Below are 21,917 nucleotides of genomic sequence, written 5' to 3' on the forward strand. Positions count from 1 at the left end.
TTGATGTCTATAATCTTCTGTTTTTTCGATATTATGAATAAATAATACACGTCAGGGGCACCTAGTGTCCTAGTTAAGATAAAAAAAAAAAAAAATTGGCAAAAAAATTGGCGTGTGATTGGTGCTGTGGCTAAGGGTGCGCTGCATTTTACCCCACCTCCAGAGTTCACAGGTTCGAATCCGGTGTGCTTCTATTATGATACTCGCGGGCTGGACGTTTCCTCTGTCTCTTTTTTCACACCTTTAATTCCCTATATTTCCTATTGTCTATTTATTGTACCACATCTTCTATGTACTTTATTTAGAACTTCCAATACATTCCGGGGTTTTCATCGGGCGCTTGCTCGGTTTCCCTGTATTAAGATAAAAAAAGGCGAACTTGGTTTACTTTCGTTTGTCTCACTTTGTTTACTTTCGTTTGTCTCACTTTGTTCTTCATTTTCTCCTACACTAAGTAGTCAATACAACATAGGGCATTCTGTGTCCCTTTTTAAGATATAAAAAAAAAATCACTGGAAGCAAAGATGGCAGATTTCGTGTACTTATTAAAATCTAAAACGACCTTATTAAAATCCTTTTTTTCGATGGCTAATCTCAGAGATAACCCTTCCGGTACTTCTGATGATCATGCAATGGTAGACCATGGCGGTCAGGTACAGAATGCCATGACCACCCCCCCCCTGGACCACCACTACCGCTCCCACCACGCCTCCCAGAGGTGACTTTACGATGCAGTCCAACCTACATGCAGGCCTTCTCCCTTCGGCAACGTTGAAGACCCCCATGACGATTTTTGGCAGCCCTATTCGATCCCCCAAACGCACGAAGTCCGAGACTGGTGCCATTGACCTGGACCTTACCAAGCAGATCCACACCATCGTCGTCCGCTACCTCTCGGATTTCAAAATGTCCCAAAAGTCTATGTCTGCGGATATTGGTCGGCTTCGCAAGACGGCATTCGCGGCCGAGTCCAAAAGTTCAACCATTCCTGACCTCGCTGGCCGCCTCACCGACCTCTAGCAACAATTGACCACGCAACACGGAAGCTCATCAGACGCTCCAAACTTCCTACACTGACCTAGAACGTAAGTACAATGCGCTTTCAATTTCCAACACCGATCTCCTCGCGAAACTCACCGATCTACAGAGTCCAACTGGCACTGTTACTGCTCTTGCACACACTGAAGCCACTTATCACAAGGATCACGAACGCCAGATCAAGACACTCGCTTCAACACAAGACATGCTGGTCAAAAAGGTCGAACTTGTGAAGTCCGCTATCGTTTCTACAGTCGCCCTGAGCAACAAAATTGATGCGTATCGCCATGATTTTCAAACCAAGCACACTGAATACGACGCTGCTGCTAAGCAGAATAGACTTTTTACGACCTCTCAGTTCAATGCACTCCAGACCAGCATCCACAACAAAGTTTCTTTCTGCGGTTACTACGGCTACGGCAACATTAACTGAGCAAGTTAACGGCTTCAGCATCACTTTGAACACCCAAAAACACTTGAACACCTCTCTCAAACGCCAGGTGGAAGTTGCCAAAGGCGAAGCTCGTGCTGCCCATTCGAAGGTGGACACCAGTGTTCCGTGGAGCGTGGTTGCCCGTTCTCGCGCCCCTCCAGTAGCCAGCAAGATTCAGAAGGCTGCCAAAGCCGCTACCGTCAAGGCAATAAAAGACAAATATCCCGTCTACATTCAGCGCCATGATACGTCTGCCCCCCTTGATCACAAGGCCATTGTTTCGGCAATTGACAGTAGACATGGTCTTGGAACGGTCAGTTTCGTGACCACCACCACAGGGCACATCACCGCCTACATCACCAAAAAGGACCTTGTGGACACTGCTCGGGAGTGGCTTCCTGAGGCGCATCCTAACTTTGCTCTTCTTGACACTACCCCGTGGTACAAAGGCGTTATCCACAACGTCCCAGCTCACGTCACCATGAATGATGTCCGTGTGGCTCTTCAACAGCAAGCATGCGAACTCCGTGTTGACCCGCGCATCTTATCCGCTTCACGTGCCGGGGGCAAGACTATTGTCTTGTGTTTTACCAGCGCTACTGACTATTCCCGCTGCAGTTTGGGCGGTATTATTATTGACTATCAACGCCACCGGATGGCACAGTTCAACCCAGTAAGACCTAAGACCCGATCATCAAAACCATCGAAAAGCTCCGCCTATGCTACTGACTCCTCTGCTTCCTCCTCCGTGTCTTCTGCTGTTGCTATTCTTTCATCTGCTGCTGCTACCTTGTCTACTGACTCTACTGAAGCTACTGACTCTTCTGCTCCTGCTTCATCTGCCGCCGCTAACATTACTTCTCATCCCACTGGACCCATGCAAGCTCATGATAATTAAAGTCTTACAGCAAAACTGTCAACGACGCTCCTCATCGACTCGTCTGATTCTTAACCGAACAGATGCACACCTGCTCTTCCTCCAAGAGCCTTCTGTCTCTCGCAATCTCCCACTCCAAGACACTAACTGGATCGCCGTTTATGATACGCAATCTACATCCCGCATTCGCGCTGTAATCTATGTGCGCAACACACCCGCAATGCGCTCCCGCTGTAATCTTGTACCTGAACTGTCAACTCCTGACACCGTTGTACTTTCCCTGGGCCGTCTTCACCTCGTTAACCTATACAACCCGCCGGGTCGATCCACCGATCATGGACCATCTCCCCTGGATGTACTCTTGCCACAGCTCACCTCGACCAATGGTCAGGAGTGGATCGTAGCTGGTGACTACAATCTACATCATCATGACTGGGATCCCTTTTACTGGCATGCTCCTCCTCCCGCTCATGCAGAATATGCAGAATGATTCCAGGAACACGACTGGATTCTGTGCTCTAGTCCGGATGCCCCAACGCATAAGTCGGGAACTGTCATTGACCTTGTTATGGCCACGGCAGGTATTGCACCACAACTGCGATGCATGACTCATGACTTTAGTGATACTAGGAACAACATGTTATCGGACCATTGCCTCCTAGAATGGTCCATGGGACACCAACCCGCTGAATCGCCAGGCTCTACACACCAGGCCACCTATAACTACCACAAGACGAACTGGGCACGCTTCAACGATTTTCTGGAAGCTGGCTCTCGACGCATTCCGCTCCGTGGACCACGCTATGAGTATCAGATAGAATCCCTGGCTCATTCTCTTAATGTTGCCCTTCAAGATGCCATCTCTGCCAGCACCCCTCGTCTTAGAATCCTCGAACCGGCCCGTGGACGAAGCGTTACTAGACACAAGAAGTTAAAAATACTCTTGCTGAGGCAAGATCAGCTAAACGTGATGCCTGGCAAAACCCCACCCGCCTGAAGATAACAGCAGCACAACAGGCGAAACGAGACTTTCATCGTAGCCTGCACACAGCACGAACCACGCAGTGGAATGATTTTCTTGGGTCTCTGTCTGGTCCGGACATCTGGAAAGTCCAGCGATATCTACACCCCGGCCAAACACGATAACGCCAGAGCTAATGCGACCTGATGGCAGCACAACCTCTGGATGGGATGAGCGTGCTGATTTATTACGCCGCAGCCTGCTTCCTGTAAAACAACAAGCACCTACAGAGCACATCGAACTAGATCCATCCAACAATGATTGGCCCTCGCTAACTCAAACAGAGCTGAGTGCAGCGCTTGCAGCATCACCCAACCACACAGCTCAGGGCCCGGATGGTCTTCCAGGTATTGTCCTACGACAGGCTGCAAAGAGTCGCCAATTTTGGTTTAGATTTTTTCTTCTCATGAAAGTTTGTGTCCAACAGGGGTATCATCCCACAGCTTTCAAGCACAGTCACACAGTTATCATTCAGAAGCCCGGCAAGCGCGATCGCACCCTACCCCGCTCCTATCGTCCCATTGCTCTTCAGATGGTCATCAGCAAAGTCCTCGAGCGCGTCATCCACAACAGATTGAGCTATTTGACCCAGAACCTCATACCGGCTACCCAATTTGGCAGTCGCAAAGGCTACAATGCACCTGATGCCGTATCGTCAATCCTACATACAATTGAGACCCGCCCACGGGGTTCTTCTGCTGCTGCCATGGTGATTGACATCCAAGGCGCATTCGATAATGTCAGTCATCGCACCCTCCTAGACACTATGGCCGAGATGCACTTACGCGCCACAGCTCGCCGATGGGTCTGCTCATTTGTAACCGGGTGTACCAGCCAACTAATTCTGGACGGTCGCATAGGACCACACTTCAATGTGCTAAGCGGCATCCCTCAGGGCTCACCTTTGTCACCTCTACTGTTCTTGATATATTCTACGCCATTATACCGTGCCGTGGCAGATGCAGGTGCATGTGCATATGGATACGTGGGTGATATCACAATCTTGGCCATCGGCAAGACACAGGAGAACGCTCATAGGCTCACCTCAATTCTTCAGACATGTGTTGAATGGGCCACGAGTCGGTCCACTGCTATCGATCTTGGTGAGAAGTTGGGGTACATCCGCTTTCACACACAGCGAGCTCCTCCCTTTTCCGGATGGTACCACGCGCTTGACACAACCTGAAGTCAAACTATTAGGCATCATCCTCGATACTCGCCTCACATTTTGGACGCACATTAACAACCGCATACGCTCTACGAGGGCTGTAGTGAATCTGCTCAGCCATCTCGGAGGATTGCAGCACGGGGTTACAGGCTCCGCACTACGAAATCTTTACCTGGGCTGTGCGCGACCCATCTATGAATACGGCCTCAACATTTGGTATCAACACCTTACACAGGACCAAATACAGAAATTACAGGTCACTCAAAACAGGGCTATAAGGCGAGCATTAGGGGCATTCAAGACCACACCTATTGACGCCATTCATGCGGAAATAGGGATCATTCCGGTCGCACAGCGGCTAGCATTGACAGTAGCGCATCAGACTATTCGACAATACCGCTGGACGAGTGCACAGAATCCTGTACGCCATATTGCTCGAGTCGTCCATACAGCATGGGGAGCTGGTGTTGAACCTTCCACCACAATACGTACAGCAACGACGACCCACAACAATGTCCAGTTACAAAAGATGCTGACCAGCGAAATCGACTTTGGCCAGCCACCTCCGGTGTACCACTCTCCATGGGGAACGGAAACTGAAATACCTGATCAAACTGCGCAACTGCGTTTAGAAACATATTTGTGGTCAATGCGTGCCTAGCAGATTCAGTTCGATATTGCCTCTACGGGTGCCCGCTATCGTGACATGAACCCAGACCTCAAGGTGCAAACCAAGGTTGGGCAGCTCCCAGTCTGCACATTTCTCCGAGATCACCGTGCTATACTCAGTCGATTAGTCCAGCTACGCACTGGGCATGGCCACTATGGTACCCACTACCAAAGATTTGGCCTTACAGATCGCCCATTAGAATGCACGTGTGGAGCGGTTGACACCGTAACACGCATGCTCTTACAATTTTCCCAGACGACCCACCAACGCCACATACTCGGCGATCGGCTCGAGGAGTCCTACTTGCTAGGCACTCCTGTGGGAATGGAGAAGGTGCAGGCCTTTCTCTTAGCCTTGTGATCATGAGCAGCAAATAGCAGGTCATTGGACATTTCTCTAATCGAGTCCACTTCTCCTCTCGGGGTGATGATGCCTTGCACTATGTACAGGAAATCCGGAGATGTTTGGGATGAATTCTGTTTTACCTGGTTACTGGAATTTATACTAAAAAGGTATCTTTTGTGTTTTTGAAAATATTTTGCATGTTGTATCTACAGTATTATATAGACCTGAGGTTGGCGTATGTGCCTACATCGTCAATAAAAATTAATCAATCAATCAATCAATCAGTTTTTTTTTATTATTTGCGGATTAGATTTTTTGTACTAACAAAGTACGATATGTTTGTTTTAGATGTTTTTACATTATTTTTACATTTGTTTTGTAAAGTATGAGAAGACCTGACGTTGAGGTTGAGGGTTGGCATAAGACCTCGGGTCAATAAAAATTAAGCGAAATCTTAATTATATAACTACTGTAGTAATGACGACGACAAAACGCGTTAAAGAATGCCATTTAGTTGATCAACTGTGCCGGTTGTGGCGAAGATCGAGCATTGACTTGATGCAGGTGGTGATGATTAGTTTCGTGTCAATCAATCAATCAATTAATCAATCAATTAATCAATCAATCAATGCTGCTCTGCTTTGCTTTGCTTTGCCATGCCGCAGCAAGAGCAGCATTGAGGCGAACCCTAACTGTAATTTAATTACAACTAACTTGTAACTATATAGTGAAGTGTTGCTGCGTCGCGCCGCCGCCGCCGCCGCCGCCGCTTTGCTGCTGCTGCTGCTGCTTAAACTTACTTGTTACTTTTTTTTTACTTAACTTACTCTCTTGCTTTTACTTGCCTGCTTGCGTTTGTCTTTCTCTATACACTTTCTTTTTTGTTTTACCTTGCACTATTTCTTTTCTTCTATTTGATTTTATTTATTTATTTTTTTTGTTTCTTCATATATTCGCTTCGTTTGGTGTCCCCGTTTGCCTTCTTCTGACTGCATTGCTGTCGTCGCGTCCATCATCCCATACATACATCGCTCACGTCGCGTATTCGTTTGCACGCGATGCTATTACGGCCGTTCAACACCCTCATCGCCCTCTTTGTGGTAGTCGTCACTTTTCTTGCATTTTCTATTCTATATAGTTCAAACAGCTCTACCGAGGAAGTCGTCCATTTTTCTTCTTCGTACTCTCCAACAAAAGTTTCTGAAAGTCGTATGTCTTTTTTTCTTTTTTTTTTTTTCTTTTTTCTTCTTCTTTGAAGTGTGTTCGGAGGTCATTGTTTATCTGCATGATCAATTGTTTCCAATCCAGTATCTTTAATTGTTTCGTAATTGTTGTTGTTTAGTGTTTTTTGCTTTGTTATTATTTGTTTAAACGGACAAGGACAGGCAATGTGATTTTGTTCAATGCTTTGACGCCTGCCAACGAAAATAGAGATCCCTATTTTGCACTTCGCTAACTCTTTTTAGGTTTTGAAAAACCAGTTGCGGATGTCAAGGTTTCACCAGTTGCTGCTGAAGACGTTGCCAGTTCTTCTGTGATTGCTACCGCCGAACAAGTCGCAGCCCAACCTGTTTCAAACGAGGTTGACTCTTCCGCTTCTTCTGCCTCTTCCCTTGTCGAATCATCCAAGCCGGTTGTCAATTCTGAAACAGTTGACCAACATACTTACAGTGAAAATTCTCCGGCTGCTCCAGAAAGTGCATATCCACCTCATGCTCAAAAGATCACAGACCCTGTATCTGAAGATAATTCTATGAATACTCAAATTGGCGAAAATAACGTCGCCGAGGCGTTCTCGGATACTATTCCCAAGAAGCAAGCATTGACCGAAGAAAAAGAAGATGCCATTGAGGGAGTAGGTGAGAATGATGGACAAAGCTCCACAGATCCAGTTGCCTTAAATGATGCCATCACCACGACTACTGCTACGACTACAGCTTCTACTACCTCGACGCCTGAAAATTCTGAAAATTCTGAAAACGACACTGACCAATCAGTAATTGATAGCAAAGATGAAGTTCTTAAAAGTACTTTTGCGGACGCTGAAGAAATCGTCACTCAAAAGAAAGCTGAAGCTGATAGGAAAGCTGCCGAAGATCAAAGAAAGGCTGACTTGGCTGCTGAAGAAGAGCAAAAGGCGGCTGAAGAGAAAAAGGCCGATGAGAAGAAAAAGGCGGCTGAACAATCTGCTGCACTTGCTGCCTATGCTGCTGCCGAGAAGGCATACAAAGACAGACAAGCTGCACGAGAGAAAGCTGCACAAGCGAAAATTGCGAGCGAGGCTGCGGCTAGCAGTAAAGATGAAGATTCTTCTGTCGCCGATGCCGTAGTCTACCGTCCACCGATTCCCAAAGGCGATCTACCAAATCCCCTTCGAATCTTTTTAACTGAAAATGGAGGCTCTCACGAAGAAGTCTTTGCTGCCCTCATTTATGCTTTTGCTCAACTTCCGAACTCATATATATATCAATATCTTTTTGCTCCCAGGTTTAACATCTTTGCTGTTCTCAAAACTTTTAATCTACGGAATCTGGCTAAACCGCGTGGTTCTACTTCCATGAAGTTTGATAAGATGAATCCAATTCCGGATATCATTTTGGGTACGACATGCGAGTTTGATATTCGACGTCTCAAGAATCAAATGAAAGTTGCTCGTGATGCTGGTAGTTATCTATTCTGCACTGTCCATCATGGCGACAGATGGCACAAAGATTCTTTTTATCATTTTTATGATGATATTATTCCCTGGATTGAGTCTAAGCGTATATCTTTTGTCTTTTTATCTGGTCACACTAAGCGTTTTATGGAGGAGAATATTATTCCTTCCTGGGCACCTGAACACAGGGATATTAAGTCGAATTTCCGCGTTTTAGTTCCTGTATTTCCTGTGCCCATTGAAAACAAGAAGGAGCTTTCTTTTAGCTTGCAAGGGAATTACGAATCTGAACGTCGTGATTATGCTGCCATTTTTAAGCAATTTGAATCTTTTACTCAAAATGCGCCTGAAAATTCAAATCTTCAAAAATTACGTATACATTTAATTGGTCACGGAAAGCATCCAGAAGTTCCTCCTGCAATCAAGGATCGGGTTGAATTTAATGAAGGGCTCGAATTTGCAGAATTTTATAAAATTTTGTCGGATTCGTTTGCCTTATTACCAGCGTTTGCATCTGATGAATATTATGACAGAAAAGCATCGTCTTCTGTCCCCGCATCCTTAATTGCCGGAGTTCCGATTGTTGGAAAGCGAAGATTGTTACAAACATATGATTACTTGACGGAAGATTCCATCTGGCTTCAACAAGATAACGAAGGTGATCTTGATGTCATTGGCCGCATTCTTGAACTTGGAGAGGACAAGATAGCTGAACAGAAAGCTCGCACTAATGCTAGAAATAAAGAAGTTGTTCAAGAAAATATTGGCAAGGCCCTGACTTGGAGTAAAGAGATTGAATACAAAGTTCAACGTACCGGAAAAGAGGTTGTCAAGGCTGGCTGGACTTGGGATTGGTAAACCAATTTCTGCTGAATAAAATTTCAAATCGTCTTATAGTCATCCTTTTATTTAAATTATAAATATTATTCAACATATGTCTTGTTCTTTTTAACTTACGTTAATGTCTTGAAGAATCTTTATTCATTTGTCTCCAAATCATTTCACTGTATTTCAAACTTTTTTATTCTTATTATTTGTTTGTAACTTGCTTGTATTAGATTTGCCGTTTTGGTTAATGTTAAAATATTATTGTTTTTTTTGCAATCTACCTTAATAATAACTATAACAAATTTTAAATTACAAAATTCCTCCACGCAAGGCAAGAACCAAATGTAAAGTAGCACCACCCTCTAGGTTATATTCCGTTGCTGGTTTTTCGTCGTTCCTAACAACTGTTAAAACAAGAACCATGTCAAAAAAAAATATATATAAATATATATATATATAGCTTGACAAAACTTGCATTTGCTTGCCACCATAAATTAATCGTTGCTGAGATGGTGGAATTCCTTCTTTTTCTTCAACTCTTTCCTTGATTCGAGCAATCTAATTAATGTAAGAACCAGGCTATTGTTAAAAGTCAGGGCTTAGTATAACTTTAACTACCTTATCTGTGGGCTCGATGTCAAGTTCAATCTAGCAAAAAAAAAAAATTCAGTACTACGCATTTATAAATGACGCATCTACCATGTACCTCTTTTCCCGTGAGGGTCTATATAATTGTTTGTTTAATACTCATAAACTATGAAGATATATATACTATTCGTTTACTTACTTTCACCTTGATCAGCATTTTTTTTAACTGTTACGGATCGTGTCGTTCAAATAATTACTATCAATTATTGTCAGCCTTGATTACTTATTACAAATCGCAATCTTGTTATAAACAGTATATTAAAATCGGTATATGAACATGATTATACACTGTTTGTATTTTAAGGATCATAAGCCTAATTCACAACCTTGGTCGAAGGCAGATGGATCACGACATGATAGTGAGATTCAATAATAAATCACGTTAACATACCTTTATTTAATTTTTAAATTCTTGACAGATTGATAATATTGTAAATTGACAATATGACGTTAATAGTAATTCAGGTCGAAATTCTGTTAGATAGAAACGATAAGCAAAGGGGCTTGTATAATACCATAACAAAAGTAAAGCATGAGCAACGCGAAATAATGTTGAGAGTTTGTGCTGACAAGAAAGCGGGTTTGGTGATAAATAAGGTTTAGAAGGATTTGCTGTGTAGATAAATTTTATGAAAAGAAAAAAGTATAAGGAAAAAGAGATGCGAAAGTGAAGTTGTACCTACGTTATGTTTTAATTGAGAAGGTAGTTTTATATTATGTCATTGGAGATCTTGGAAGATAGTTAAAGCCACCTTACCTTACAACAAATTATGCCCGCCACAATAACGTAAGGGCACGGGCATCATTTTCACAGCACTGCGTAGTTGTTCAAAACGCTAATTTTTTAAAAATGTAGAACTTATTCACAATATTTCATTTCTCAATTTACAATTAACTCAACATAAATACCCATTCATGCGCCAAAATCAACCCATTAATTAGCAAAAAATTACATGACTTCACGTTCATTAAGTCTTTGAAAGCTTATATAATCTTAGCCTATGACAAAAGATCAATTATACCAAATGACTGCTCAACGCCATACGGCCCCAAGTCTTTCCATAGGTCGTCATACATCGTGAACAATGTCACGTTGCCATTAGATGCCTCAAGAATGTTCTGAATAGCAATTTTTTGGTTTTCTTTTGATGGTATATTTCCACCATTGGTTATACCGGCACTAGGATATCCAGTCTCGGTTATGAAAACATCTCGGTCTCCGCATGCATTTTTTGTTACTTGAATCTGACCATTATTAAATGAACCAGCCGTTTCTGCAGATGAGTATACATCAAAATAAGCATGCGAATTAATACCAACCAAGTCTATCGAACCAGATTGGCAAATTTGGGGATAACTAATGTAGGTTGCTGTTGACTCTGAAGTCGTGATGGGACCAGTATATCCAGCCTGTCTGAGTTGGCTTCTAACAGATGTTATTTTGGAAATCAACTCATCTGCGGTAATATAATTGTCTTGAACAGCTTCGTTGCCAACAATTATCAAGTACACGCTGTTCCAATTAGTACCAGTTTGACCCCAGGATATCACAGACGCAACGCCGTCGTCGATAGATGACGATCCTGTGGAGTCGAACCAGAATCCCTGAATCACTTTCAAGTTGTATTGTTGAATAGCCGGTTGAACCGTGTTTATAGAGTCACAGTCTGTTCCATAAATTCTAACGGTACTGATACCTTTTCCAGCAATGATCGCAATGTCAGCAAGCACTTGATCTGCGTCCTTGCATGTACCATCATTATTATATGGCGAGTATGTAAGAGCACGTGGTATTATTGATGATACAGCTCCAGACGATGATGACGTTGATGGAGATGATGATGAAGTTGCAGTAGCTGAGAAAGTCTGGATTACCGGTTCCGTCGAAGTTGCGGCCGGAGTAGTTACACTAGCTGATGTTTCCGCAGAACCTAAAGATGTTGTAACAATTTTAAAAGTAGACGACGCAGTTGGGGTGTTTTCAATAAACGTACTCGACGCAACTTGAACGCTAATAAAAGAAGATTGATCATTGATATTTGTCACAAGCGTAGTGGGCGCAAGTTCGTGAGCAGACGTGACGGAAGCAGATTGCTCAATAGCTGAAGTAGAGGCCGGAATAAAGTTTGTAGTAAACGTAGTCCACGACCACGTCAAAGTAACAGTGATAGTGCTGAATAGTGTTGTTGTGCTTTCAGTTGTGCTTTCAGCTGTGGAAGTTGATGACAGCCAAGTAGAGGGTACAGTTGTGACCGTTGGCGCCGACGACACGTATGATGATTCGGACGACGAGGAAGAGATTTCACTAGACAGTGGCACAGGTGTAGTGTAAAAAATTTCACTAGATGGTACAGTGAGTGAAGAACTCGACAATAAAGAAGAAGGACTAAAAGATGCGACGATTGGCACCAACGACGTGGACGACTTGGAAAGAACCTCGGCAGAAGAAGAACTCAACAGTGAAGAAGCCGACGTCGTAATTGGACTAACCTCAGTGGTTGCGATATTGGAGGCAGATTCAGATTGTATACTTGTCGAAATAAAATCACTCGTTGAGATAACCAATGTTTCAGAAGTGGGCTCTGGAAATTTCCCGTCAGTTGCTGATGAAATTGTCCAATACGTTGATGCAGGTGCCACATAACTATCCGAACTAGATGTCTGAACAACAGGTGCTGCTTCAGACGTGTAAATATCTGTAGAAGCAATATAAGTTGTAGCTGGTAATATACTAGATGTGTAATCAGCAAACGGGACATCTGTGGTAGTGGAATCGCTAGCAGTCAATGAAACAATAGTTGCAGACGCAACATCAGTAGCGAATGAAACAAAGCTAGTCTCAGCTGAACCGTCAGGCAATAAAGTGGTCGAATCAATGATAACACCAGTCGTACTGACAGAAGTGGCTTCAATAGAAGTGGTGGTTGGTTCGATGACTGTCGAACTTGAAAATCCAGCAAGCAACGCCGTCGAGGAAGCAGCAGTCTCAGTGACAGTAACGGGCGCAACAGTTTCTATAACGGTTGCAACCAAAGTTTTGATGGCTGCTGACTCTGTAGCCACATCTGTTACCGTAACAGCGTCTAATAATTTCTAATTAAAAAAAAAAAAAAAAAAATTCTAGTTATAAAACATTTTTGCTTACCAGGTGTAAGAGGCGAAAGAGTTACAATCGTGTTCGTCGCAGTAACCACTTGCGTTATTGTGACTGTGCCAACGACGACCTCTGTAGTTGACTCAGTGCAAGATGTCACTGTAACGTAAACGGGAGGTTCTTCAACCGTGGTGTAAACAACAACCGGAAGAGCTTTTAAATGCAAAAAAAAAAAACCCAATTAGCAAATTTGTCATATTTAACCAACTTATAAAAACACTTACCAGCAGAGTTAACACGCCGTGGGAATATCAGACACAAAATCAAAGTTGCAACGGTCAACGAGAGACTCGATGCCTGAAAGAGCGAGCGCAATAACCTCATTGCAAGAACAAAATTATCTAAACAAAGCAAAAAAAAAAAACAGGCAAGCCAAAGAAAACGAAATATATATGTAAAGGCCAAAAAAAAAGATATATTAAGCAAAATATATTAAACGATGTATATTAATAATTAAGGAATGAAGAAAGTGAGACATGGCTATATATTTAAGACCCTGAGCTTGCTTGCACCAAAAGCAGGGAATTTGAATCAAAAAAAAAAAAAAAGTTTAAGTTGTTGTATGATAATTAATACAAATTAAGGTATTATTCTTTCCAAAAGCGTTCATTCAAACGACCGTTTAAGCAGAATTGCTACGTGTTTCTGGTTATTGTAACCGTTTCACGAGGCTGGGCTGGCGTCCGGAACCATCGCATTGGAGCACCAAGCAGATGTGCGGCTCAGCTCAAGCCTGATCCAAACCGCCCCCGGGTCCCGTTAACGTTGAAAAAAGTTGAATTGGGTATTCCAGAAGCATTATCAACACGTCATCTGAAGCGTTTTTACGTTCCTCGAGGCTGGGCCGGAGTCCGAAACCGTCAAACAGAGAGGATGTGCGGCTCAAGCCCCGTGGACGGATTCAGGAACGACAGTAGGGTAACCCACGCATTTGGCAGCAGCGCCAGCCCAACTTCGTCCGCTTTTGTCTTCAGGGGTAAATCAAAACAAAATTGGTTTAGTGTTTTTATTAAACAAAAGGTTTATATACAAAACATTGATTGTCATTGTTCCGATATGTACAATTTCCTAACTAGACCTTGTGAATTCCGTGTAAGCCGGCTTGGATCGGAACAAGTCACCCTTGCTCTTCATTGACTCAATAATTTGTGATTGCTCAGTCAACTGTGTCGGTAAAGGATCATTTAATCGTGCTAGAAAAAAAAAATTTTCTCGGTTAGCTTCATCGTGGTCCCATAATACTTTAATCGATACAAATCTAAACAAATTCCATCAAACTTACTCTCAAAGACTGATCCAGACACTCGCATTTCTCCTGATACTAAATCTACAATAAAAACGTAATAGTCAAGAATTTGTTTGGATTGTGTCCGAGCCTCAACTTTTGGATTCTTGGGGAACGTCATTTTGATGCTCTAAATTCTCGTTAATTCACATTTTAAAAAAAAAAAAAAGAGGCTCTCACCTGAATGTTTTGAAATCGGAAAATCAATTGAACATATCTCAGTGGTTCTGAATCGTTCAAAGACACAGGTGAATAGCTAACAAGTCGAGTAGGTGATACAACCTTGTCCAAAGACCAATTCAATTCCCAGTTTTTATCCATTCCTTCAGAACGATTCTTGAGTTGTTCTTGAACGTATAACGTACTTAATTCATCCACTTTATCCAAATCTTTCCTATTTCCGAAACCAAAAAAAAAAAAAAATACATATATACATGTAAGAACATTTCTGTTGGCATAACATTGCAATGTTTACTTACCTTGCAAACGCACGGTTAATATTTGAGTACAGTTCTTCTGCTTTTGCTTGATATTCCGGTATTTTAGGTGTCAATTTAACACCATACTTATAAGACGCAAAAAGTTTTCTATTTCTCAAAAAGAAACAAAATCTAATTAGTTTATGTTCGTACAGTAAGACCTTTAAAAATGCATACGTCGCCAAAACTCGTAACCTGAAGATTGTAAACCTTTTAACTCTTTCCCATTGAGTTTTTGGGGACTTGAAAAGATATGGAGTCTCCCTTAAAAGAAATTCGATTGATCCTGGGAATGCAAAAATCAAATATCCAGTCAAATATGGAGCAAACAAGGTGCCGTGGAAAATGCTATTGGCAATATTTTTTATCGTCGGTCCGGAAACAGTGGTAGGAAATGGGGTAAATAACGGATAGTCCCATTCAGGAATAGAAATCTTGTTAGTCTCTATTCCCCGTGATGGTAAATTACTACCGGTTGGTGGAATGAACTCATCTAAATAAAGAATTGAGAACGGTTAGATGACAATGTCTTGAAAAAAAATTTAATTTGAAATTTCATTTAAAAAACTCACTTGCAGCAACACCAATCATATAAATTGGCAAGTCGTATGCGCTTTGCTTTTGTTCCGCATATCCTCTTCGAAGAAATAGTGATGACTGAAGTGGCCTGACTCCATGACGGGAGAACGAATTGCCAATTACTTTGCAGTTTTTCACTACCGCTGGGGTTGGAAATTTTCTGAACGTGTTCATTGCTTTTCGGAAAGACTAAGCTCAATTCGTAATTTCGTAAGAGCCAAGCAAGATTAAAAATTTCCAAATATATGATTATCTCCGGCTTTTTCTTTTTTTCTTTTTTTTATTTTTTTGAGAACACTGCAACAGATTATTGATCTATTGGATTTGTTGTAGAATTGCTGCCGATTGTGAGGATTTTAATTCAAAATGTTAAAAACGTAAATTGTCTCAAAAAAATTATGTCATTTTGTAGATAATATTATCTAATACAGAAAAAAAAAAAAAACATTAAAAAAATTAAAAAACGAGTCATTTACTTATGTTAATAATAAATAATAATAATAATATTAATGGCCTCTTCCTTTTTCGAATATTTTTACACCAGAAAGATTTCCTTCTCCTACGAAATAATGAAATTCGTCAACCGTAACATCAAATTGCGGTGTTTGCACAGCAGCTCCACCTCTCACGATCCTAATCAATCCAGTCACGTCTTCGGCCGCCCCTGTGATCAATGGCCTAAGACTGATTACTGCGTGCGATTGCCGTTGCAGGCTGGATAGTAAGTTACCATGTTGAGCACCAATCTGCGTAAAAGTATTTTGCAAGTCTGGGGAATGACGCATTGATACTACAATCGTACTTGAAGACTATAAAATAAGTTAACTTGGCAAAATCAGTAAAATTTATTAAAGTGATTACCTTATAAAGATCAAATATAAAATTCAAAATATCTGAAGCTGATAGTACTTGCAGGGGAATCAAGACATCGATGCCTTCGATAATCAATAGTGGTTTTGATTCATCTGTGCTCAGGTCACGTAGAACGTTGGTTAATTGCTCAGACCATGAAGACGACCGAGAAGCTCGAAGATATAACGTAGTTAAACCGTTTGCCTTGTTATCGCCATCACTGAAAAAATTTGAAATCCCATCTACAAATGAGAATGATGATTTCTTAGCCGTCAGGTCAATACCCTATGTGTACAATTAGAATCCCATTGGGAGAAATAATCCGAACGTGCAACAAAAAAAAAAAAACTTACATATTTTCTTAGGCAATTAAAATGGAAATGTTGATCCTGTAGAAATGACACGAGAACGATTTTCCTGTGATCATTACTGTCTGATACGTGAGGTGAAGAACTAAGGCCAGCTTTGATGTAATGTTGAAGTAGCCATGACGCACTAGTTGCTTTTGACTCAGTCACCAAAATCAAATGAGACGAGTTATTTTGATTTATTTGTGGTAAAATAAATTGTGAGCCATTAAATACTCGTAGCTTATCAGGAACTAGAGTCATGGCTGACCATGGTTCAGAACATCATCTATACAAAATATACGTGTTATGTACGATTGAAGTCCTGCACGTATGTTTAGTCATGGCTTAGTTACCTTTGTCATAATAACTAATTAGTTAACTATGGTTAGTTAGTTATAGTTAGCTTATGGCGTTACTATAAAAACTACGTATAACTAGTAGGTAACAATTTAAAAAAAGATCAATAAACATAGCTAAACAAATAAAACTGCATTCCAGATACACCAACTGACAACCACTAGTATTATACAAAAAAACATGATCAAAATAAAAAAAAATTATTTGCGACGAGAAGAAGCTTCAGTAACTTTAGGGTCAATAGGAATCTTCCTGTCTTGAACAAGTTGGGCGGCAATGGCACTACTTGTGTCGAAAAAGTTGTCATTTGCACCACCATTAGCAGATGATGGATCAACTAAATCCGAAGCAGAAAACAAGCCTGAGTTTTGCTCATCATCAGGGCCGCCCCATGTGGACGAGTTCCCGCTCAAGATATTATCGACCAGATCTGCGACTGCCGGCTGAGCATTGTCAAGATTGGTGGTGATTGGAGCGGTTCGGACCTGTCTGGAAGCTGCAGATGACTTTGGCCGAGTTTTAAACCCGGCGGCTTCATATTTATCAGGGAAAGCATTCCTAAATCTATCTCTGAGATCAGTACTTCTGCGATCAATCAATTTAAGCTCTTCATCTTTCTGAATCTTCGACCAAGAAGGACCATGCTGAATGAAAATAGCCACTGTTAGCACTATTGGAAAGACTTAAAAAAAAAAAGGCTTATGACCAACCTTAAGAAACCCTTGTAAAAGACGGCGATCTTCGTCAGCTGTAAAACTCCGACGTTCTTTCCTGTTAACTTTGGGAAGCGCGTTAGGAAGAGGCGCGCGTTGTCTTCTGCCACTGTGAGTAGTCGCGTTGGGGTACAATCTGCGATACTCATCTGGGAAATATGTACGGAACCTGTCCTTTAAATCAACAGCAGACCTATTGTTGAACGAGAACGCAGGATCTTGCAGAATTTTCTTCCAGTTTCCAACGCCGTGCTAATCAAACGAGGATGTCAGCTAAAAGAAAAAAAAAAGTGATGAGGATTACTCACGACCGTGCAGCCTTGCAAAAGATCGTTTGTTTCCGCATCAGACCACTTTGTTCTGGGCTTGCGTTTGGGCTGACCATCATCAGAAACAATGCCGTGTTTGGCGATCGGCCTCGATCTTGCCTTGTGGCCTCCATCGCCGTCTTGTTCTTCTTCTTCCTCTTGTTCTTCTTCTTCATCGATTATTGGTTCTGGATTGAGAATAATATCAGCAGCGTGCTGAACATGAAATGACGAGGCGAGAGCACGAGGCGACGAATTGGCATATTTATTGAACGCTGCATCGGGCGCAGCGATGACATCCGCTAGCTGATCGAGATTTTCCTGGTCTGCAGACGAAATCACAAACTGGCCAGTAAGATCCTGTTGAGGGTAGGCCTGGCGCTGATGTTGATGTTGATGATGATGAACGTGCTGAGGTTGAGGATTTTGTTGTTGTTGTTGTTGTTGATTGTGATGATCACGAAGGTGATGTTGTTGTGGTTGTTGTTGTTGTTGTTGTGGTTGCGGTTGCTGCTGCTGCTGTTGTTGTTGTGAATGTTGTTGCTGTTGGAGCTGTTGGAGCTGTTGCTGGTGGTGGTGGTGGTGATGGTCCTGCGCCGGTTGCGGAGGCGGAGGAGACATTGAGAAGGGTTTGACGGAACGGTTTTGCTTGGGCTTGCGGAGGAAAAGAGGGAAGGGGGAAAAAGAAGGTGCGATCGGGTTCGGGCAGGATTGCGCCTCAACCCCGAACCCCAGCGGTGGTCCCGTGACTCCCGCTTACTAATTGCTTATTTCTTTTTTTTTTTAGGTCCAAGTTATACGTCTCGTAGTTATGATGAATTCGTTTAGTCAGAAATACAACTCCGGAAAGGTTTCATTAATTTGAGTGTTTTAAATAAAACCATTCATTTTTTAATATATACAATGATTATTTATTTTTCGTATTTACATAAAAACAGCACTGCATAAACACAACAGTAAAAGAATAATGATATCAGAAAATTAAAAATAGGTATAACGACCAACACCAAGAATTCCGGAATTTTGTCTCTTCAGAATCGGAATTCTTGACTTTATAAAGATTTTCATCGACCATCGTTGCCTAACAGCCGCCCTTTGACGGTCTGCAGCAACGCCACCACCAGTCACCGATGCAACCATCTCTTTAAAAAAAGCTTGGTTGGCAATTTGAAGCCCCGTCAAAACTTCAACTGCCAGGTCAGATTGGTAATGTGGCATATCATGATCGTTATATATCGGAACCATGTTCCAGAATTCTTCCGCCTTTATTTAAAGACATCAGAAGTAATAATAACATTTTCTTGAACATATTCGACCCATTGGAACGAGGCATCCTCAAGTTCTGGCCAATTCTCCAAACGCCGCTTTTTAATGTTTTTAAATGACATGATAGCATCATCTAACCTTTTGTATCTATCTGAAAGAATCTGCGATATTAAATTTATTTTGAAACCACTCACGAAGATCTTTTGAGACGCATGATTGTCTCTCTTTCTTTAATGCAATGCATATATTTTTCAGCCAATGTAATTGGTCTTCGTTTTGTCTTTAAATTAGAGATGGTTGTGTAAGATTACTTTAAACGGTAAATAACATAGGGGGACCACCTCGATATAGTAAGATCCCTAAAATATTACCAAGATCTTATAACTATGTAAAAACAGCTAGGGTTTACATTTTTTTAATCCTCAACTGAGTTAATTAGGGTTAATTAGGATAATCTGATTGATTACAACTGCAGAATAAAAAATTTTCACTTGAACCAGCAGGTTTATTATTACAATAATGTTTGAAATCGAAAAATTTCTGGCACGAATGGTTTTATTCATGAACTAGTTCCCGCAAATGATGGTACTAAAGAAACAACAGTGTATGTGCCTATGAATGATGGCAAAGAAGGTTTCTCGATATATTATGCGAGTGCCAGCAAGATGCCGCTTTCATTAAAGAAACGGAAAGCCGTAGACGACATATCAAACCAATGGGCTTCCGCTAAATATCAACAAGGCTTTCTTGATGGATACAAAAAGAATAGTGACGGGTTCTTGGGTTGGGTTGGAACTGAAATTTTGGTTATATTAAGTCAATTTTGAAGCTCTCATCAGACTTACTATATGAAAGTGGTTACTCAGACAAGGAAAAATGTCAATAATTGAACCACTGAAGCTAAGTTATGGAATGAGAACCGAAAGATGATGATTTTTTTCATTATTCACTACTGTGGAAATGGATGAATCGGAGGGACTGCCAAATTCTCAAAAGTCAGTCCAAAGTATACACTGTTGAGTAGATGCAAGAAATGAGCATGTTCAACACTTTAGAGTTAAGAAAATTAAAGGATACGTTGTGCCGATTAATTTTACAAGCAAGTTCAGTGTTGAACGATGTAAGTTTTCCTTGCATTTACTTAAATACCTTTTGCAGCTTGGATACTTCCCCTCCACGTACTATCGAAAAGACTTATCTTAATGAGCTTTCGGTTGCAGGATTTTTAACGCGCACTCTCGTAATACTGGTTTATTTCAATGTCTAGTCCTCGAAAATCCTGCAATGATGGCACGGAAGCTCAGCAAGATAAGCTTTTTCGATCGCCCGCTGGAGAACATTGCTTAGTGCCGACAAAGAACTTGTCGCCCAAGCCTTTGCGCCGAGTCATAAACTCCAACATTTCGATACTAAAGTCGAAAATTGGCAGGTCGTACATAGAAGGGAAGTACCCATGCTGCAAAAGCTATTTAAGGGGACTGTCGCCCACGCGAAGATAACTTCATATATGCCTGAGCACACACTGAACTTTGAATCAGCATAATATATCCTCTAAGTTTCTTGGGTTCAGGGTTGCTGAATAAATTCATTTCTTCCAACTGCTCGACAGTGTATATGCTGGACTGACTTTTGAAACTTTGCTTGTATGTTCGGTTCATCAATTTCTACTGGAGTAAACCATAGAAAATTATCTTTTGATTTTCATTCCATAATTTAGCTTCAGCGGTTCGATTGTCAACATTTTTCCTAAACTTTCTAATTGGACATGAAATTGAAATTTTCGAAAATGACTTACCCCAGCCAAAATATCAGTTTCAACACAAACCAAGCAGCCGTCAATATCCTTTAAGTTGGTCGTAGCGGCAGCCCATTGGTTTGAGATGTCGTCAACAGCTTGCCGTTTTTTTAATGAAAGCAGCTCCTTGTTGGTCGGGGTCGGGTAATACATCGAGTAATCTTCTTTGCCATCTTTCATGGGTAATAGCGTCATTTGTACGCTCTAGTACATGAATGACACCGTTCATATCATGAATGAAGCGGCGCTCACGTTTGTATCGTTTCCTGTGGCATAATAAAACTTGTAGTTTAAATAGAAATTTTTATTTTGATTGTTGAATAAAATGTAAAAGAGTTGTTTGCGATGGTACAAAAAATTGTATCTCGAAAAGATAAAATGAACGAAAATGCCGTGATCAAGATATCAAGTTATCAAAATTAAAAAAATATAAAGAATATATTAGCAAACATAATATGTTAATTTTATTTATTATAGCAATGATCAAAATATATTTTATTGAACAATCAGATATCTTTGCTCTTCTGTAAACAAGTTTTACGAGAAGGTCTACCCCGACCCCGACCCCGACCCCGACCCCGTCCCCAATTTCGGACTCGGTCGCTTCGCCTGAATAGCAAGAATAATTTGAGATTCGAGAGTAGGATTCGAGAGTAACGATTGCCACTGTTGATTTGTGTGAAAACACATCTTATGGGAAAAAACACGTCTTAAAAATTGGGTAGATAATGCCAGGAAAAGTATTTGACATGCGATGTCTGTTGTTTATGAGTAATATTATCAATACATGTCGCTTGTTTGTTATTCATCATAAAATTTGATATAATTTCACGAAGCCGATAACTATGTAATTTCTATTCAGGTTTATAGCGACATAAAACGCAAAGAAAAATAAAAAAAAATAATTAATTCATACTTAATTTAATTAATCCATATATGCATTAATAAAACAGTCAAACGGTCCGTAGCTCCAAATTCAAATCAAATAATGAACTATTGACTATTCGTAAAAAAACAAAAAAAAGGATCATCAATTGATGTGTTCCTGAAAACAAAATTGTTAATAAAAGAAAAAGCATGAGTTGGACCACTTTG

General features: G+C 41.2%; 9 protein-coding genes across 9 annotated transcripts; 3 read left to right on the top strand and 6 right to left on the bottom strand.

The window, feature by feature from the left end:
* Positions 1 to 524: 524 nt before the first annotated feature.
* On the top strand, positions 525 to 1,020 carry V1514DRAFT_322730 (uncharacterized protein; the record flags this gene model as incomplete). Its single annotated transcript, XM_066926131.1, has 2 exons — positions 525 to 653; positions 736 to 1,020. 2 exons carry the CDS (start codon positions 525 to 527, stop codon positions 1,018 to 1,020), a joined length of 414 nt encoding a protein of 137 aa, XP_066780711.1.
* Positions 1,021 to 1,529: 509 nt separating this feature from the next.
* Positions 1,530 to 2,141, top strand: V1514DRAFT_268223 (uncharacterized protein; the record flags this gene model as incomplete). The annotated part of the gene is made up of 1 exon (XM_066924813.1): positions 1,530 to 2,141. A coding segment is annotated over one exon (612 nt), but the record flags the coding sequence as incomplete, so codon positions are not given.
* Positions 2,142 to 6,441: 4,300 nt separating this feature from the next.
* V1514DRAFT_229753 (uncharacterized protein) lies at positions 6,442 to 9,394 on the top strand. The gene is made up of 2 exons (XM_066924733.1): positions 6,442 to 6,761; positions 7,019 to 9,394. Exons 1-2 carry the CDS (start codon positions 6,611 to 6,613, stop codon positions 9,064 to 9,066), a joined length of 2,199 nt encoding a protein of 732 aa, XP_066780713.1. The 5' UTR covers positions 6,442 to 6,610; the 3' UTR covers positions 9,067 to 9,394.
* V1514DRAFT_322733 (ubiquitin-related domain-containing protein) lies at positions 9,346 to 9,841 on the bottom strand (the record flags this gene model as incomplete). Its single annotated transcript, XM_066926132.1, has 5 exons — positions 9,346 to 9,433; positions 9,512 to 9,594; positions 9,655 to 9,684; positions 9,743 to 9,760; positions 9,824 to 9,841. The coding sequence occupies 5 exons, from the start codon at positions 9,839 to 9,841 to the stop codon at positions 9,346 to 9,348; spliced, it is 237 nt and encodes a 78-aa protein (XP_066780714.1).
* Positions 9,842 to 10,539: 698 nt separating this feature from the next.
* V1514DRAFT_338835 (glycoside hydrolase superfamily) lies at positions 10,540 to 13,282 on the bottom strand. Its single transcript, XM_066928894.1, has 3 exons — positions 13,063 to 13,282; positions 12,830 to 12,991; positions 10,540 to 12,767 (listed from the first exon to the last, which is right to left on the bottom strand). Exons 1-3 carry the CDS (start codon positions 13,160 to 13,162, stop codon positions 10,684 to 10,686), a joined length of 2,346 nt encoding a protein of 781 aa, XP_066780715.1. The 5' UTR covers positions 13,163 to 13,282; the 3' UTR covers positions 10,540 to 10,683.
* A 533-nt stretch (positions 13,283 to 13,815) lies between these two features.
* V1514DRAFT_229936 (MBA1-like protein-domain-containing protein) lies at positions 13,816 to 15,534 on the bottom strand. Its single transcript, XM_066924734.1, has 6 exons — positions 15,175 to 15,534; positions 14,813 to 15,095; positions 14,603 to 14,710; positions 14,304 to 14,517; positions 14,121 to 14,253; positions 13,816 to 14,031 (listed from the first exon to the last, which is right to left on the bottom strand). Exons 1-6 carry the CDS (start codon positions 15,353 to 15,355, stop codon positions 13,907 to 13,909), a joined length of 1,044 nt encoding a protein of 347 aa, XP_066780716.1. The 5' UTR covers positions 15,356 to 15,534; the 3' UTR covers positions 13,816 to 13,906.
* Positions 15,535 to 15,569: 35 nt separating this feature from the next.
* Positions 15,570 to 16,747, bottom strand: V1514DRAFT_370194 (uncharacterized protein). Its single transcript, XM_066929978.1, has 3 exons — positions 16,387 to 16,747; positions 16,043 to 16,318; positions 15,570 to 15,990 (listed from the first exon to the last, which is right to left on the bottom strand). The coding sequence occupies exons 1-3, from the start codon at positions 16,642 to 16,644 to the stop codon at positions 15,688 to 15,690; spliced, it is 837 nt and encodes a 278-aa protein (XP_066780717.1). The 5' UTR covers positions 16,645 to 16,747; the 3' UTR covers positions 15,570 to 15,687.
* Positions 16,748 to 16,820: 73 nt separating this feature from the next.
* V1514DRAFT_299807 (uncharacterized protein) lies at positions 16,821 to 18,411 on the bottom strand. Its single transcript, XM_066925519.1, has 3 exons — positions 17,762 to 18,411; positions 17,451 to 17,705; positions 16,821 to 17,384 (listed from the first exon to the last, which is right to left on the bottom strand). Exons 1-3 carry the CDS (start codon positions 18,380 to 18,382, stop codon positions 16,941 to 16,943), a joined length of 1,320 nt encoding a protein of 439 aa, XP_066780718.1. The 5' UTR covers positions 18,383 to 18,411; the 3' UTR covers positions 16,821 to 16,940.
* A 267-nt stretch (positions 18,412 to 18,678) lies between these two features.
* V1514DRAFT_354925 (uncharacterized protein) lies at positions 18,679 to 21,159 on the bottom strand. The gene is made up of 2 exons (XM_066929617.1): positions 20,823 to 21,159; positions 18,679 to 19,024 (listed from the first exon to the last, which is right to left on the bottom strand). Exons 1-2 carry the CDS (start codon positions 21,015 to 21,017, stop codon positions 18,743 to 18,745), a joined length of 477 nt encoding a protein of 158 aa, XP_066780719.1. The 5' UTR covers positions 21,018 to 21,159; the 3' UTR covers positions 18,679 to 18,742.
* Between the last annotated feature and the right edge of the window lie 758 nt (positions 21,160 to 21,917).

Source organism: Lipomyces japonicus (assembly GCF_038497905.1).
Source record: "Lipomyces japonicus strain CBS 7319 unplaced genomic scaffold V1514scaffold_84, whole genome shotgun sequence".
In the NCBI taxonomy this organism is placed as follows: Eukaryota; Fungi; Ascomycota; class Lipomycetes; order Lipomycetales; family Lipomycetaceae; genus Lipomyces; species Lipomyces japonicus.

What these genes read in the sequence shown, in the direction of transcription:
- V1514DRAFT_229753 (XM_066924733.1), top strand. Translation starts at nt 6,611, where the DNA reads ATGCTATTACGGCCGTTCAACACCCTCATCGCCCTCTTTGTGGTAGTC. An exon ending in AACAAAAGTTTCTGAAAGTC is followed by an intron (nt 6,762 to 7,018) that starts GTATGTCTTTTT and finishes AACTCTTTTTAG; the next exon opens with GTTTTGAAAAACCAGTTGCG.
- V1514DRAFT_338835 (XM_066928894.1), bottom strand. Translation starts at nt 13,162, where the DNA reads ATGAGGTTATTGCGCTCGCTCTTTCAGGCATCGAGTCTCTCGTTGACC. An exon ending in ACGGCGTGTTAACTCTGCTG is followed by an intron (nt 12,992 to 13,062) that starts GTAAGTGTTTTT and finishes TGCATTTAAAAG; the next exon opens with CTCTTCCGGTTGTTGTTTAC. An exon ending in TCTTTCGCCTCTTACACCTG is followed by an intron (nt 12,768 to 12,829) that starts GTAAGCAAAAAT and finishes AGAAATTATTAG; the next exon opens with ACGCTGTTACGGTAACAGAT.
- V1514DRAFT_229936 (XM_066924734.1), bottom strand. Translation starts at nt 15,355, where the DNA reads ATGAACACGTTCAGAAAATTTCCAACCCCAGCGGTAGTGAAAAACTGC. An exon ending in TATGATTGGTGTTGCTGCAA is followed by an intron (nt 15,096 to 15,174) that starts GTGAGTTTTTTA and finishes TTCTTTATTTAG; the next exon opens with ATGAGTTCATTCCACCAACC. An exon ending in CAATGGGAAAGAGTTAAAAG is followed by an intron (nt 14,711 to 14,812) that starts GTTTACAATCTT and finishes TTTGAGAAATAG; the next exon opens with AAAACTTTTTGCGTCTTATA.
- V1514DRAFT_370194 (XM_066929978.1), bottom strand. Translation starts at nt 16,644, where the DNA reads ATGACTCTAGTTCCTGATAAGCTACGAGTATTTAATGGCTCACAATTT. An exon ending in TTAATTGCCTAAGAAAATAT is followed by an intron (nt 16,319 to 16,386) that starts GTAAGTTTTTTT and finishes TTGTACACATAG; the next exon opens with GGTATTGACCTGACGGCTAA. An exon ending in TTATATTTGATCTTTATAAG is followed by an intron (nt 15,991 to 16,042) that starts GTAATCACTTTA and finishes CTTATTTTATAG; the next exon opens with TCTTCAAGTACGATTGTAGT.
- V1514DRAFT_299807 (XM_066925519.1), bottom strand. Translation starts at nt 18,382, where the DNA reads ATGTCTCCTCCGCCTCCGCAACCGGCGCAGGACCATCACCACCACCAC. An exon ending in TTTTGCAAGGCTGCACGGTC is followed by an intron (nt 17,706 to 17,761) that starts GTGAGTAATCCT and finishes TCGTTTGATTAG; the next exon opens with CACGGCGTTGGAAACTGGAA. An exon ending in TTTTACAAGGGTTTCTTAAG is followed by an intron (nt 17,385 to 17,450) that starts GTTGGTCATAAG and finishes ATTTTCATTCAG; the next exon opens with CATGGTCCTTCTTGGTCGAA.
- V1514DRAFT_354925 (XM_066929617.1), bottom strand. Translation starts at nt 21,017, where the DNA reads ATGACGCTATTACCCATGAAAGATGGCAAAGAAGATTACTCGATGTAT. An exon ending in AAACTGATATTTTGGCTGGG is followed by an intron (nt 19,025 to 20,822) that starts GTAAGTCATTTT and finishes CTTTAAATAAAG; the next exon opens with GCGGAAGAATTCTGGAACAT.